The following is a 17,307-nucleotide window of genomic DNA, read 5'->3' as shown; positions in this document are numbered from 1 at the left end:
TAACATTTTCAGGATTCATTTGAATAGCGTGTTTGCTTTACCAAAATTTTTTGTGAATATTGGTCCCAGAATGACGAAACGACAAGACTGGTGATTTTTGTGACATACTCTGGAAAGGGGACACTGTCTCCAGTTATATAGATAAACATTGAGCACTTTATTAGGCATTTATTAGACTTATTATGATGCGTTGTGTGTTCAGAGATGCTCTTCTGCATACCACATAATGTGTGGTTATTTGCGTTACTGTCACATTCCTGTCAGCTTTGACCAGTCTGGCCATTCACCTCACCTCATTTTTTCAGCATTCTTTGTAAAAGAGACTAGAGACTAGTGTGTGTGAGAAAATCCCAGGAGATCAGCAGTTTCTGAGATACTCAAACCACCCTGTCTGCCACCAACAATCCCTCCACAGTTAAAGTCACTTAGATCACATTTTTTCCCAATTCTGATGGTTGATGTGAACATTAACTGAAGCTCCTGGCCCGTATCTACATGATTGTATGCATTGCCCTTATGCCACACAATTGGCTGATTAGATATTCACATGAATAAGCAGTAAAAATGTTCCTAATAAAGTGCTTGGTGAGTGTATATCTCGATGGGTGCATCCATAGGGAGGTAATTGGAAGTCCCGCTGAATGGCATTTCCGGTATACTGCTAACTAGTATGCTAGCGGATTTCATCATAGACGGCAACAACAACAACTTCATATAAGCAAGTGAAACATTAAATCGTTCTACAAACTACAAACACAAAATTACAAGGCCCAGATCATGCGCAAAAAAATAATAGTAGTTACAAGTGTACGGTCAGATGTGTGTAACAAAGATTACGTTATCTATCCTGGGATGACCAGTCTGACGGGATGTACCAACACATTCGCGGCCATGGTTTTTTCCCCCCAATTGCGCTTGACTTCGGTTGCAGGTTGGCATCGATAGGCTACTGATTACACAAATGTATCCTATGTGTAATCAAGTTTATGCGTCAAGTTTAATCGAGACGATAAATGAATACAGACACACCTGAGAGTGGCATTAGGATGGCACAATTGTGGAAATTATGAAAGGGAAGCATAATGGGAACATGACTTTTTAAACTAAAATCCCATCTTATTCTGTATCCAGACTTCAATGTTACATTATGATGTTTACTTATATTTAACTTTTGCTCTATTTCATAGGGAGCGGTACAGTCCCGGCCAAAAGTTTTGTCGCATGAGTGGACAAAAGTGACAATTGCTAATTACCCAACTCTTAATTAGCTAATAAAGTTAGGAAACAACACAAATTAATCATAAGTGTCTAAAGTTTATTCGAAGCTAGCAAAATGACATTTCAAAATTGTTACTAAATGTTACGGCTTGATAATGATCAACAGGCCAGTTTTGGCCGGACAAAAGTCTTGTCGCAATGGCCAACCTAAGGGGCTTGATTAGTTAGCTGTAGGTAACTTTGAGTTATAAAAGCAGAAATTTGACACTTTAAGCCATCAAGTTCATGCTCAACATTGCTTCTGTCAACATGCCCAATATCAAACCAGAAACCAAAGTGCTGATCATCAAGAATCTCAAATCCAAGTCTCCTGCTGAAGTTGCAGACATCTTCAATGTGTCTAAACGGCAGGTGGAGAGGATTCGCAAGCGCTGCCAAGAGACTGGCGACGTCCATGAAAGACCCAGGTCGGGCAGACCGTGCAAGACAACTGCTTGAGACGACAGCTTGCTGGTCCGACTGTCAAAAGCCAGCCCCATGTCAACCGCCTCACAGCTCCAGGAGGAGTGGATGCCAGCAACACCTGTTTTGTCAAGAACTGTACGTCGGATTCTTGCTCTCAATGGTCTCCACGGTCGTATTGCTGCCCAGAAACCAGCGCTAAACAAGAGACAGCTAAGAAACCGTGTTGCGTACGCCATGGCCCACAGCCTGACGGAAGGTTGGACAGCAGAAAAGTGGCGAAAAATGGATTTTTCAGATGAATCGTCAGTTGAGCTCCATCCCAAGCACCGCCAATATTGTCGACGACCCTCTGGGGCCCGTCTGGACCCACGGTTCACCCAGAAGACAGTCAAATTTGGAGGTGGAAAGATTATGGTTTGGGGTTACATCCAATACGGAGGTGCCAGGGAGATCTGTAAGGTGGATGGTAACATTGAGAGTTCCAAATATCAACAGATTCTTGCCTCCCAGTACATTCCCAACTACAAGAGGTGTCAGATTTGTCAACAGGATGGAGCTCCTTGCCATACCTCAGGGGGGAAGAAGATCAAGGTCCTTCAGGGATGGCCAGCACAGTCTCCAGATATGAATATTATTGAGCATATCTGGGGAAGAACTTGGAGGAATCTTGGAGGACCAAGCCGAAGAACTTGGAGGAGCTTTGGGATGCCTGCAAGGTGGCGTTCCATGCCATCCCTGATGACTTGATCAACAAGCTCTACGACTCTCTGCCAAACCGGATGGCAACTGTTCTGCAGGCCAAAGGAACCCATAAAAGATATTAATTTCTTAACTTATAGTCCATGATGAAATACTAGACTGATTTTTCATTTGGTATTTTATTTACTTTTTGAGAAAGATAAAATGTATTGATTATAATTTGATTTGCGACAAGACTTTGTCCAGGTTGAAACTGGCTTGTTCATCATTATCAAGCAATAAACCTTATAAGCATCTATGAAATTTTAGTTTTGCTAGTATCTAAATAAACTTTAGACACTTATGATTAATTGTGTTGTTTCCTAACTGTATTAGCTAATTAAGAGTTGGGTAATTAGCAATTGTCACTTTTGTTCACTCATGCGACAAAACTTTTGGCTGGGATTGTATACCGGAATTATCGTTCCCAATACATCTGCTTTACCTCCCTATTGGGACACACCCTGACCATTTACCCGTAATTGACAAAATACGTCATCATAAAATTGTTTTTGCCAAATGACATGGTGAGTTAAATATCTCAAAATGTTATTTTGAAATACAATGCTCATTCTGAATGTTGCTCAACCAAATAAGCCTCTTGTGCACCATGCATTTGAAGTACCCCCTTAGCCGTCTGCCTCTTGCATAGTATGTATTGAATTCTGGGTTCTAAGTCTGTGTTTCATGGTTTAAATGCATAGCTATATGCTGAATACAATGCGTTTTCAATTCGTAAAAACTAATTCACTATGCTTTCCCTTTCATAGTGACAAAATTGCCAAAATTGGACTAATGCCACCAACAGTGGTGTCTGTATCCATTTATCGTCCAGTCTCATGCAATGTAAAAATCCAACTTAACCGGCATGATTTTATCTTATACACTTGATTACAATTAGGATACATTTGTGTAATAACAGGGTGGCCTGGGGTGGCCTGTAGCGTAGTGGTTAAGGTAATTGACTGGGACACGCAAGGTCGGTGGTTCTAATCCTGGTGTAGCCACAATAAGATCTGTACGGCTGTTGGGCTCTTAACCCTGCATTGCTTCAGGGGAGGATTATCTCCTGCTTAGTCTAATCAACTGTACATTGCTCTGGATTAGAGTGTCTGCCAAATGCCAATAATGGCTGTGTGGAACTTATTGTGGCTACACAGGGGATCGAACCACCGACCTTGCATGTCCCAGTCATTGACCTTAACCACTACACTACGGCCCACCTCATGGACAGCAACCACTGCAGAAGGAATATTTCAATGAGATTGCCTTTTGATCCACAGCATAGACCTCTCCCAAGCCAAAGTCATTCAGGGAGTGTGCTAAGTCCTTTGCTGATGATACGGAGCCATCTAATTTTTTTGGTTGTAGAATGATTTCATGCTTAATTTGTTTATTTATATTGATGTTAAAACATGTTGCCAATGTTATTAGTTTGCTGGTTAGGGCAATTTATTTCTGAAAGTTATTTTCTCTGCAAAAAAGATATTTGGGAAAATGTAAACAATACCAAGAAATGTGAAAACATTCGGAAATATTCCATTTACTGACTGACCAATGTAGCTAGATGTAAGCACAGTTAACCAGTGGTATATTTCTGCTGTGGTATATTTCTAGTGTACTAGGCTGCTGAAAATAAACAACTACTTGTGATATTTGAAGATGCCGAAGTAAACGTTAGTGAGAACAAATTACACTGGGTTAAGATTTAAATATAAAAACATATAACCAATTCCAATATTGTTTTGACTAAATAATTCACAAAGTAATTTAGAGGTTGGCTGATTAAATAAAAGTAGCACATACGGATGAGCACTGCTTTGCAAGCTTGAGGTGACAATTTGACAGTAATATCCCTAGGAAAGCAATATACAAGCCCAATAATATCAAATTAAGTTATTTTATTAAAAGGAAAAATGCATTCTTTGTAATTTACAAACTAAATTGTGCTCTTTTGTGCAATAGCAAAACCCACACATTGAATTCCATTCTTGACACATGCTTACAGTATTGGTCTTGACTTTTTTCCATGAAAAATAATAATGCTAATAAAGTAATACAAAACAACTGTACAGCTGTATTTCCTTAATATTTCCTAAGTATGTTATATAGTATATGGACCATATCTTACAACCAAGACGTGTAACAGTCTAAAACCGTGCCAATAACACACATAGCCTTGTTACTGTAATTCTTACTTTTTAAAACTCTATAGGCAATTCTCTTTCATATGGCTATGTTGGTATTATTTCATTTGTACATCCCTTTCTCTGGTAAGTTTGCAGAAGTGAAACAAAGTATCATTACAGTATATCAACATTATACACACTGTACAAAAACTATACAGAAGCCTTCAATTCAGAAATCATTCATTTTTTCTTTAAATTGTAATGTCTTGTTATGTAAAGATCACATAACCCAAAACACATTAAGAAAAGAAAACCTCAAGAAAAGTTGAATAATAAGGTTAAGCATCAGTGAGACTCACCAGTCTCATATCATCTGCCTTTAGCAAGGTGGCCCTAAAATGGCAATTCTAATGTCATTTATTATTTATGACTAATGGTTTGCTACATATATAGCCACATAAGTCTCCCAAACTAACACAATATGGACATCCTATTCAGAATTGCACAGCCCAAGCAAGTTTGGAACAGAGTTAAGGGTTAGTTGATATGTACTGAGTGGAGACAGCAAATGATAATTGTGCACTATGGTGACCGACTACTGAATGTTCTTTTAATTCAGCAAGAATCCCCCCTCTGTGGTGTGAAAGGTATCTCAGAGAGTTACAAATGGAAAAAAGAGGTTGTTTTCATTAACACAACATTGTTTGCTTGTACTTTTGAAATTTGTGAAGCTCATTCCTTCCCCCAAAAAAGAGAGATAGTGAGGTAGGGGCTGCAGCAATTGACTGTACTGCTCACAATGGTAGGAAATTTAGTCTAAAAATTAAATAAAAGGTGAATATTTTGTATGGGAGAGCCCAAGCATCACTTTTCCTTTGCTTTGAAACCAGCTACAGTGCATGGTGTTTGATTTGTTCAGACAGTCAGTGTAGCCCTGGTGAAAGGCTACTGGTTCAGCTGCCATGGAATATCTTCTCATACTCGTTTAGGATGAACTCGACGATCTGGTTTTGGAAGACCATGTGCATGGTAATGTTGCCGGTCTCCATCTCGGGCCTCAGCAATGTGGGGCCAAAGACAATGGCCACATTCTGCACCGACATGCGATTGCTCTCACCGCACGCAATCACCCTAAGGGAAGAGACAGGAGGGGCATGAGTGTCAGAATTAGCAACAAAAATTCAACTGGGGAGTAGGGTTACATTAACATCAAGGGAGTCTATGAAACTATATCCAAAAAGGAATCGGGTAAGAGAATGCGGATATTTTCACATCAGTCTCAGAGGAGTGTTGAAATGATTTTCCACAGCTTCATGACCCGTATCTTGTACTGCACTCCTTTTTACAGTAGTTGTTGTGGGATAAAATCTGCTGACTAAAACCCTCCCTCCCTGTGCATCACAACACAGGATTCCAGGCCAAAGTTGACAATGGCACAGTCAGGACTTGATTGTCAGAGGTAGAAAATTCAGCCGGGATGTAGAACTAATTGAAATCAGTTGGCTGAGCTCATGCGTGAGAGAAACACAGGGCTTTTACTTTCTGACCAATGGACTTTCCACCTCTGTTCATTGTCTTTGAGCTGAGGGTGACTTTGAGCTTGACAACTGGCAAGCCTGATATTTGTTTATATGAAGAGATTTGGGATGATGATCAATACAAAACAACTTCCACATTGAGTGATTGTAATTGTACCATATAGAATAGAATAGAAGTACAACTGACTTGCGCAAATGTCTAAAGAGGAGTTCCATGGTGTCATGGTTGGGTTGAGGGATCGCCTTCACCAGCTTACGCATTTGGTTCACCTTAATTGTGACATCAGGGATTTCTAGGAAAGAAAGAAGGAAATCGACAGAAATGAAAGTCATGATCATGATCTGTGACCTGCTTGGGTGCCAGCCAGTCAAAAACATGATGGGTTCTGATGCGGAGTTTCTGCACAGGTCACATGGCAGTCAGAGGAGTACAGAGGAGTACAGAGAGTACGTATATACATTAATATATGTTTTTATGTGGTGTCTCGGTGGCGCAGCCTGTAGAGCACTGACCGCATGCTCATTGCGAGCCGCGACGTCGGCGGTTCGAATCCGACCGCCCGACATTTGTCGCATGTCTTCCCCTCTCTCTCGCTCCCATTCTTCCTGTCTCTCTATACTATATACTGTCCAATAAAGCTGAAAAAGGCCTAAAAAATATCTTTAAAAAAAAAATATATATATATATATGCTTTTATGTTTGGCTATATGTATTTTTCATTACCGGATATAACTGTATTGTGATTTCATGTTGACACGTATTGCTCCAAAATGCAATAAAACAACTAAAAAGAACACAAGCTCATAGGAGCATTAATGATGGAATGAGGAGGGGGGGGTACACACTGATGGCTGCAAGGAAGCTGTTGAAGTGACTGAAGGGGAAGAGCGGCTCAGGAAGCTCTCTGAAGAAGAGCTTGAGAGCTCCGGTGATGACGTGAATGTCCTCCCACTGTCCGTCCTCTAGGTCCAGTTCATCTGAGGAACAGAAGGACACTCAGTACAGTGGTGGTGTAACTGGCCCATGTCCCCTTTCGTACATACCCATTTCTCTTGAAGTACAAAAACTAGCAGTCCTGTCCAGCCATTTCAGCCAACACTGTGCTATTCAGTGTTCTCCCAGGCCCATACAGCAGTAGGTCTAGCTGCAGGTCTATTTTATTCAACCCCAAGGAGAGGCTCATACAGGTCCAACAACAGATGAGGCAGCCTGTGTTGAAACTGATCCAGGAGGTAGAGACACACTGGAAAAATAGCCAGTAGCAATAGCATTTCTTCACACTGATGTTCCCCCACTAACGGCTGAGGAGTATAAGAGCATTGTTGAGTGTCTGGATGTATTACAACCGTTAAATTCTCAGTGGAGAAGAGAGTTTCCAGCTTCCAAGTTATATGAAAATGACAGACCTGAAAATGATAGACCACTCAGTGTGTGAGGACATCAGTAGCAAAACAGTGCAACACAGTGATGGCAGGCCAACTGGGCCAAAATCATATTTGTCTGCTTTGAGAAAAACTGTCTCAGCCCTAATAAAGCAAATTAAGCCATAAAACTCACTCACATCTGAGTGTGCAAATATCATAAAGGCATCAGATCCCTCAGCATCATCATCATCATCATCATCATCATCATCATCATCATCACAACCACAGCCGTCAACTTCAGAAGCGGATTTTTCTTAATTCTTTTGTTCAACAATATTTTGTTGACGTAATTATTACATCCACTAACAAAACCTGTAAATGTCTCCTAGGTAACCTTTGCCGCCATTTAGATGCAAATGTGTTACAGACCTGGAGGACACAAAATGTAACTGCAGACACCATGGTGGAGATACATAGCATAGCAGTAGTACATAGCAGAGCCAAAGCTCCCAAGATCAGAGGACCCGCTTCAGTACTGGTCAAGACACAAAACTGTGCATCCAAATTTGTATCAGCTGGCATTGAGGTTCTTGTGTACCCCCGCCTCATCAATTCCCTGTGAGCATATATTTTCAAAGGCGGGAGAGATTCTTTCAAAGAAAAGGAACCGACTCAGCCCTCATACAGTTGAGCAGCTCCTTTTTCAAAATAAAAATCAATAATAAGATTTACCCAGTTACACGAGCACATGCAGTCAACCAACTACCTAACTAGCACAACTGATGCTATCATGATCTGCTATATCATATGGATGGGATTCGAATCTACTACCCCATGCAACACTGCCAAAAACCACACACCTGCTGGATTAACAAGGGTGGAGTTGAATATTTGTATGTCACTACTGAACTGCAATCAGCTACACTCTCTAAATCCAATTGTAGATTTATATGGGATTAAATATATGTCTGCAATCATTTATTATAATTTGTGTTCTTAACACTATTGCCTGAGTAACTCACTGCCACACAAACCATAATAAGATTCACACCTCAGGGGTGCGTCATTATGACAGCCTTGATTCCTTTAAATTATTTTCACCAGCAGATGGCTCTAGCGGGTAAAAATAGTAAATGATTGGCATTTATATAGCGCCTTCATCCAAAGCGCTGTACAATTGATGCTTCTCCTTCACCCATTCACCCATTAATAGTAATTGGTGCCATGCAAGGCACCAACCAGCTTGTCAGAAGCATTCATGGGTGAGGTGTCTTGCTCAGGGACACTTTGACACACCCAAGGTGGGATCGAACCGGCAACCCTCTGATTGCCAGACGACTGCTCTTACCGCCTGAGCCAATGTCGCCCCTAATTGGGTAATTGAAACTTTGAGAAATGAATCCATTTCCAACGCATTGGCTGGAAAGCTTCAACAGTTCATCATCTCGCCATCACTAGTACTCAGACCCTAAATTTTGTACTTTGTAGAAGCCCCATCAGCAATTGCAGCTTTGAGTCTTCTTGGGTAAGCCTCCTGAAATTCAGCACACCTGAATTTTGGCAGTTTATCCCATTCTTCCTGGCAGATCCTCACAAGCTGTGTAAGATTGGATGGGAAGCATCTGTGAACTACCATCTTCAGGTCTCTCCACAGATATTCTAAGGGGTCTAAGTCTGGGCTTTGGCTGGGCCACTCAAGGACAGTCAGAGACTTGTCCTGAAGCCACTCCATTGTTGTCTTGGCTGTAAGCTTTGGGTTCTTATCGTGCTGAAAGGTGAACCATCACCCCAGTCTGAGGTTGTATGCTCTCTGGAGCAGGTTCTCTTCAAGGACGTCTCTGTATCTGGCTTCATTCTTCCTTCCCTCAAATCTGACCCAATCTCAGTCTCCCTGTCTCTAAGACGCACCCCCATTACCATAGGGCTGGTATTAGCCAGGTGATGAGTAGTGTTCACCAGATATAGTGCTTTGAGTTCTGCCCAAATAGTCAAATGTTTGTTCATCAGACCAGAGAATCTTTTTCCTCATGCGGTCAGAATCCTTTAAATTCTGTTTGGCAAACTCCAAGCAGGCGGTCATATGCTTTTTACTCAGGAGTGGCTTCTACCTAGCCACTCCACCATAAAGGCATAATTGATGGAGTGCTGCTGACATGGTCGTCCTTCCATCTCTGCAGAGGATTTCCAAAGCACTGTTAGTTCTTGGTAACCTCCCTGACCAAAGCCCTTCTTGCCTGGTTACTCAGTTTGGCCAGGTGGCCAGCTCTTGGAAGAGTCCTGGTGGTTCCAAACTACTTCCATTTCACAATTATTGAGGCCACTGTGCTCCTGTGAACACCCCAAGCTTTAGAAATTATTTTGTCCTGACATGCAGTGTGAATTGTGGGACCTTATATACACAGGTGCGTGCCTTTCTAAACTATGTCAAATCAATTAAATTAGTCACAGGTGGACTCCAGGTTCTAGACACATCTGAAGGATAATTAAAGCAAACAGGATGCATGTAGCAAATTAAACACTTGGACCCTGAAAAGGGACTAATCCTCAAGTATGCAGATTGTCAATTAGTCTCATTAAAAATACACACTGAATACATACACGTGCTATAATATGTTGATTTTGTTTTTGGCATTATCATAATATGAATAAAAAATGTCATTGAGGAAACTAAATTAAAGGTACAATAGGTAAGTTGTGTTAAAACATTGTTACAAGACCATTGTAAATCCCTTCCTATCATTTACAAAGGCTCACTGACGTGATGACTCACCCTCTGTCAGTGTTTATAGTCCTGAAATTCAGGATTCAAAATATACAGTTGATGGCCCGACACTCTGTACCAAAACATTGTATAACTGTACAATAATTCAAGCTCATTGGTAGAAAATTGGTTCTAATTGCCACAGCGTTTCAACGTCAGCGCGTTTACAGAGAACGGGGAGGGATAAACAGTGTTGTGGTTTGAAGGGGTTTGTTGCTGCTATTCCTCTCTTGACCGTTAGAGGTCCGAAATTACGTATTGTACCTTTAAAGTAATTATTTGAAAAATGATACATATGTATCACCGCAACAAAACTATTGTAGACACAAATTAATAGGTTCATGATTAAATGTGAAAACTGAACTTTAAAACGAACAAAATATGTTTCCACTTTGCCTTTGTAGCATTCGCATACTTGCAATATAAGAAATGGCAGTACGTCCTCTTTAGTTAAGCTGGAGGGAAGGCCTCAGGACGTATTACTTATATAACAGTATAATGTTCTGCATTTGGTAGAACATTATGGGTACGTCAACAATTCACAGATTACAGGCTGTGTCAGCAAAAGAAGTGAAGTTCAGCTGGGAGGAGCAACATTAAAATCTGCTGAAGAGGGAGACACCCTTACCTTGGTCTGCCTTGAAGCGCAGTTTCTGAATGACTGCAAGGTTCCCACTAACTCTGTAGATCCCATCAATATCCACACCTGTTTTAAAAAATAAATTGCTTAATAAAAATGCACTTGCATAGACAGTTTTAAAAAAAACATTTTTAGGGATTTGGATTGTCTGCCTTTTGATTGGTGGGTGCAGAAGAGCGCTCACTCTCCTCTAAGCTCATTCAGCTAACTACTACTTCTTTTCACATGAAGAAGTATGCTGAGGGTCCAGAACATTCCCCCTCTTTCTCCTCACTCTTCTATCACTCTGGCAAAGGTTTATCTTTGTCTCATCTGTCCTTAAGACATGTTTCTAAACCCATCCAACTGATCTTTTGTATTTTTTTTAGCAAATTCAATTTATTCCTTGATTTTCCCAACCCCTAAACTTAATCTCCTGCCAGAAGTGGTTCCTGCTGACACATATTCTAACTATTTTCCATACTGCAGATGCACCACTAGTTGTTAGTTTCTTATTTAGGACATTTCATACTATACTTAAACAAGCATTACGCAGTAGCCATAATAATTTTTTTTCTTCATCCACCCAATAACTTTCATGGTTATCATATACAGTTATTTAGCCCTCATCTTCAGTTTTCTTGTCTTGCATGTTCTAGCTTATAAAGTAGATTCCAAAGTTGTACCAAGGCTTCCAAAGGATATAACCCATGCCCTGACAGCTTTCCACATATAATTCATAAGAGTAATATGGTAAACCTGTGAAATTTGACAGTTGATAGTTAAAATTGCCCCAATACTTCTGGTGACTTTGAATATGGGGACTTGACTCTTTGAATGACATTGGTGTATTATATTTCAATGTCTGCTTTTGAAAAACCACATGAAATAGCATTTGCAGCCATTGTGAATTTTGACTGATAGGCATTATTTGATTTGAATTCCAAATTTGATAAGCACAGAGAAAACAACCGATTTGAACTGTCCCAGTACTTGTATTTAACCCTACTAATATTAAAATAATGACCCATCTTCTCTACAATAGAGTTTTATGATAACTTGGGTCAAATGTTCCAGATAGCCTTCCACAAGCTTCCACAAGAAGTGGCTGGAATTTTCCATTCCTCCTGACTTAACTGGTGTAACTGAGTCAGGTTTGTAGGCCTCCTTGCTTGCACATGCCTTTTCAGTTCTGCCCACAAATCTTTGATTGGATTGAGGTCAGGACTTTGTGATGGCCACTCCAATACCTTGACTTTGCTGTCCTTAAGCCATTTTGCCACAACTTTGGAAGTATGCTTTGGGTCATTGTCTATTTGGAAAGCCATTTGCGTCGAATCTTTAACTTCCGGCCTATATCTTGAGATGTTGCTTCAATATATCCACACAATTTCCTTCCTCATGATGCCATCTATTTTATGAGGTGCACCAGTCTCTCCTGCAGCAAAGTACCCCCACAACATCATGCTGCCACCCCTGTGCTTCATGGTTGAGATGGTGTTCTTTGGCTTGTACGCATCATCCTTTTTCCTCCAAACATAATGATGGTCATTACGGCCAAACAGTGCAATTTGTGTTTCATCAGACCAGAGGATATTTCTATAAAAAGTAAGATCTTTGTCCCCATGTGCAGTTGCAGACTGTATTTGGCGTAGTACTGGCTTCTTCTTTGCTGAGCCACCTTTCAGGTTATGTTGATATAGGACTTGTTTTACTGTGGATATAGAAACTTTTGTATCTGTTCCCTCCAGCATCTCCACAAAGTCCTTTGCTGTTGTTCTGGGGTTGATTTGCACGTTTTGCACCAAAGCACGTTCATCAGAACATGTCTCCTTCCTGAGCGGTATGACAGCTGCGTGGTCCCGTGGTGTTTATACTTGTATGCTATTGTTTCTACAGATGAACCTGGTACCTTCAGGCATTTGAAAATTGCTCCCATGGATGAACCAAGGAAGACTTGTGGAGGACTGATTTCTTTTGATTTTCCCATGACGTCAAGCAAAGAGGCACTGAGACCTTAAAATACATCCACAGGTACACCTCCAACTGACTCAAATAATGTCAATTAGCCCATCAGAAGTTTTTTAAACCATGACATAATTTTCTGGAATTTTCCAAGCTATTTAAAGGCACAGTCAACTTAGTGTATGTAGACTTCTGACCCAGAGGAATTGTGAATGAAAAGTGAAATAATCTGTCTGTAAACAATTATTGGAAAAATTACATGTTTGTCATGTACAAATTAGATTTGCCAACACTATAGTTTGCTAAAATGAAATCTGTAAAATTCTGACTTCAACTGTATTTGTATTTTCTTTTTGTTGAGCATGTCTACAACAGTATGTAACCTGGTAGAGACAGTGCTAATCTGGGTGGCAGGTTTGCGTAGTGCTATAACTGCTGACTAGCAGATGACTGAAGATACAGTGCATGTATGAAGGGGTAATATACACTCATATACACTCATATACTTCATTACACCTAACACCTACTTATTAATGCGGTTATCTAATCAGTCAATTGTGTGGCAGCAGTGCAATCCATACAATCATGTGGATACGGGTCAGGAGCTTCAGTTAATGTTGACACCAACCATCAGAACGGGGAAAAAATATGATCTAAGTGACTTTGACCGTGGAATGATTGTTGGTGGCAGACAGAATGGTTTGCGTATATCAGAAACTGCTGATCTGGGATTTTCACGCATATTAGTCTCTAGAGTTTGCAAAGGATGGTACAAAAAAATCCAGGAGCAGCAGTTCTGCAGACAGAAACGCCTTTTTCATGAGAAACATCAGAGGAGAGACTGGTCACAGCTGACAGGAAGCTGACAGTAACGCAAATAACCACACAAGTGGTATGCAGAAGAGCATCTCTGAACACACGCATCATAACTCTAAGTGGATAGGCTACAGCAGTAGAAGTAAAAAAAAAAAGTCTAATAAATACCAAGTAAAGTGCTCGGTGAGTGTATATATGTGTGTATCTAGGAGTAATACAGAGTCCTCCCCACACAAAAGTACTAAATTGTCTGTGGTATGTACATCGGTACAGTTCTTTCAAGCGCAGCATGCAATAGCGATAGTGCTGTAAGCAGTAAGCCGTGTACCTCTTCTCTCCACGGCTCTGATGCACTTCTCTACAAAGCCGGGGACGTTAGTCTTCTCCTGGGCGCACAGTGTGGTCAAGTGACAACCGAACACATTGTCTGAGGAGATGAACAATACACCATTAGACAGAGTCATGTAATAAGAGCATGCAGAGCAGAAAGCAGAAAGCTCTGGAGTAGGGAGGTGGGCCTACCTCGGATGTAGCCCTTCTCCTTGAGGGACTGCAGAGTGGGCCGCTTCTGAAGGAACTTCTGGAGAAACTTGGTGCGTACCTTCTTCTGTTCCAAGTCTGCGCTGGAGCCTGATGCACTCTGCTTGACGGCTGGGGGCGATAGAGACAGGGGATTGGAGGTGATTAAACCTGTGGGCCATCCTCTATAGGGATGGGCAACTCCAGTTCTGGAGGGCAGGTGTGTGTGTGGGAGTTTGCTGATACCAGCTACCCTGGCTCAGTCAGCTAATAAGCCAAATGCACCATGACCGATTCACTCGTAAATTATACCACAATTAAATGCTACAAGACAAGAACATTCATCAGCTTCTGTTTATATTACGGGATGTGGCTAAAAATGATAGATCATGTAAATGGTTGGACTAAATAAATAATTATTGGAGTTGGTCTGAAATCCAGAACAGATACAACCCTCCTTGCTCCTCCCTGATCTAGAGCATGTCTAGAGGCTAGAGACCCACCATTGCTCTTTTACCATTGAGGTAAAGAAAATAGTAATATTATATTAAGATGAATATTTCCAGATCAGTGTCACAAAACATATTGGTGCTATAGATAAGTATAATCACTCATTTTTTCATGTTAACATTGACTGCAGTAAAATGTTATTTTATTGGGTACTGTTTTATTTCTCCATCAGATTTTACATGTTCTAAAATGTATTTACACAACAAACAAAAACAAAGTATTGATTCTTCACTTAGAATGTGAAACAATAGCTATACATAGTTAGTTACATCTGGACATAGTTACATATGCAAAGAAAATATTCCACATTGGTCATCATATCCACAAATGCATATGTTGTTCTATAAATATAAAGTTCACTCGCCTGTCATTTATTTTAAAAGATCCCTGATCTAGAGGGCAGTACAAGCACAGAACAGTGTGGTGCACTAGTGGGTAGTGCTCTAGTCATGTGACTAGAAAGTTATCCCATGCAAGGTGGCTGCGGCACAGCCCAGTCACAATCAACAAGTTTCTGATCTGCCCATCAACTGCCAATCAAGCAACACCTTGTGAGGTTGCACTCAACACAACAACGTATTATGGTTCCGAAATTGTAAAACAGAACATTGTGAATTAATCTTGGAGTACTAGTGAGCTGTTTTCTGAGTGAGATAGTCACAGATGACACAGCACACAAGTTTCATGCTGTGTCACTATATCAGGACTTGGGAACGATTTAGGAGCTATACAGTGTTATCTGTCATGCACTGATGTTACCCAATAATATAATACAAGTATTCTACACATAGTTACCAATTGTTTCTTTAGTATTGCTCTGCCATCTCATTCCACTTATACTTCTATCAATTGTATGGGAAGCAGTTTGTTGACAGAGCACATCTCAATAACTGCCACAACTCAATAACTTCCTCAAGTTCTGCCTCGTATGTATTTTCTGAATTTCTCTTTCTGCTTTTTGCTGAGATTCAATTGAAAAAAAAAAGCTTACAGAACTAAGTGGTTCCTTGTTGCCACATCATTTAAAAATGGTTCCGTTTCATTGACTGTTGGCACAAAATGATGACTGCTGATTTTCACTGAGAATCACACAATAATCATAACAAAACACACAAGGATAGTTAATGAACTGAGGTCAAGTCTGAATTTGTGATATGTTTGCTAGACATACTTGCTATGATATGTAATCTCAGTGAACAGGATTTCACTCTGCATGCCTACTTATCTAGAGTCTCTTCCTGCCTGTATTCCTAATAGAAACTAATGGACTCAAAGCAGTCACAGACAGACTCCATACAGTACTGTATTATTTCAGGCCCAAGCTGCTAACAGTACTTACAGATCCTCTTTTTGTCCTCAGTGCCCAGTGACTTTTCACTGCCCTCTCCATCCTCCTCCTCAGAGTGGTGTTCCAGCTCCTGAGATAGGTACACGGGCCATGACATTAGCCAATCAAAGCCCTGAATGAGCAAACTAAATCACATAATAATAATAATAATAATAATAATAATAATAGAAATGAAATAGTAATAGTAATGGTAATGGTAATAATAATATGCTGTTGATGATGGTGATGATGATGATGATGATTATTACTATTATTATTATTATTATTATTATTATTATTATTACTGTTACTAATATTATTATATTCTACTTCTACCTCAATTAATACTACAGCATTATTGCCAGAACTATTCATTTGTAGCATACACCATAACATAAGTGTGACTTCAACTGCATGACAATTACAACACGGAAGTGAACAAAATCAAGAACACTATTAATTGTACTAAAGGACCAATATACAACATGCTACAAGAAAGTCACAATTTTTATTTTAAACTTGCAAACAGACATTGAAATCTGGTGTGTGAAACCCTCCATCTTCAGCACAAAAGCCCTGATACGGCACATTGTGCCCCTACGTCATGGCACATAATGGGCCACTTAGATTAATTGGCCTTTCCATTGAATATTTAACAAGTGATAAAGTGAATGGTACAGAAAAAGCAGTCGGTACCCGTGCCAAAACCTGTTCTACTGTGTAATTGTATTGTTGAAGAAATAATGACATTCACAAAGGCCAAACCAGGAACTATCCAGAATGCTGTACCCCTTGTTCCCATAGCTCACCAGCTGTCGTATGGTATCCACAATCACTTTGTGCCAGTCGGTGATGATGCTTTCAGTGTCATATTGTATCAGGAATTCAGCTCCACTTCGTGTTTTCAACTGAAAACAGATAGAAAACAAGTCAAATTTAAGGGCACAATATAATGCAAAATTATAAAAAACACTTCAGTTAAAAACAACTGGTTCACAACGTAACAATGGGCTATTAATTACAAATGAGCTCAGCTGATGCCTTCTTTTCCAATGCATATCTTTGAAGGAATAAATTGATACCAGCAACCATGTCATTTGGCATTCATATTTCACCAGAGGCTGACAATACAGAAGACAAGGACCTCATACCTCTAGAACATTCTTCTTGCTGGATTTATCTTTGGAGGCCCAGCCAATGACTGCCCCCCGTAGCTCAAGTGTGAATTCTGGGACAATCTGATTAGTCTTGTTCTGTGGACGTAAAGACTGCCTTTCAAACAACTGACCACACAAATTTCCGCATATTCCAAAAGCCAGAAAAAAGTTTAAGTATGG

General features: G+C 40.2%; 1 protein-coding gene across 5 annotated transcripts in view; it reads right to left on the bottom strand.

The window, feature by feature from the left end:
* Positions 1-4,307: 4,307 nt before the first annotated feature.
* The window catches only part of LOC133122021 (rho GTPase-activating protein 27-like), a 55,567-nt gene continuing 42,567 nt past the window's right edge, over positions 4,308-17,307 (bottom strand). For all 5 annotated transcript variants that reach the window (XM_061231675.1, XM_061231678.1, XM_061231676.1 and 2 more), the window contains 9 exons: positions 17,122-17,223; positions 16,780-16,878; positions 15,983-16,061; positions 14,137-14,265; positions 13,943-14,041; positions 10,843-10,920; positions 6,935-7,066; positions 6,276-6,381; positions 4,308-5,681 (listed from right to left, as the gene is read on the bottom strand). In XM_061231675.1, the coding sequence (XP_061087659.1) occupies positions 5,504-5,681; positions 6,276-6,381; positions 6,935-7,066; positions 10,843-10,920; positions 13,943-14,041; positions 14,137-14,265; positions 15,983-16,061; positions 16,780-16,878; positions 17,122-17,223 (1,002 nt within the window). In that variant the 3' untranslated portion in view covers positions 4,308-5,503. The remainder of the gene's footprint in view (positions 5,682-6,275; positions 6,382-6,934; positions 7,067-10,842; positions 10,921-13,942; positions 14,042-14,136; positions 14,266-15,982; positions 16,062-16,779; positions 16,879-17,121; positions 17,224-17,307) is intronic.

The sequence above is a fragment of the Conger conger genome, chromosome 2, assembly GCF_963514075.1.
Source record: "Conger conger chromosome 2, fConCon1.1, whole genome shotgun sequence".
Classification (NCBI taxonomy): Eukaryota; Metazoa; Chordata; class Actinopteri; order Anguilliformes; family Congridae; genus Conger; species Conger conger.
Note: the sequence above shows the minus strand (reverse complement) of the source record. Positions and strands in the feature narration are given on the sequence as shown.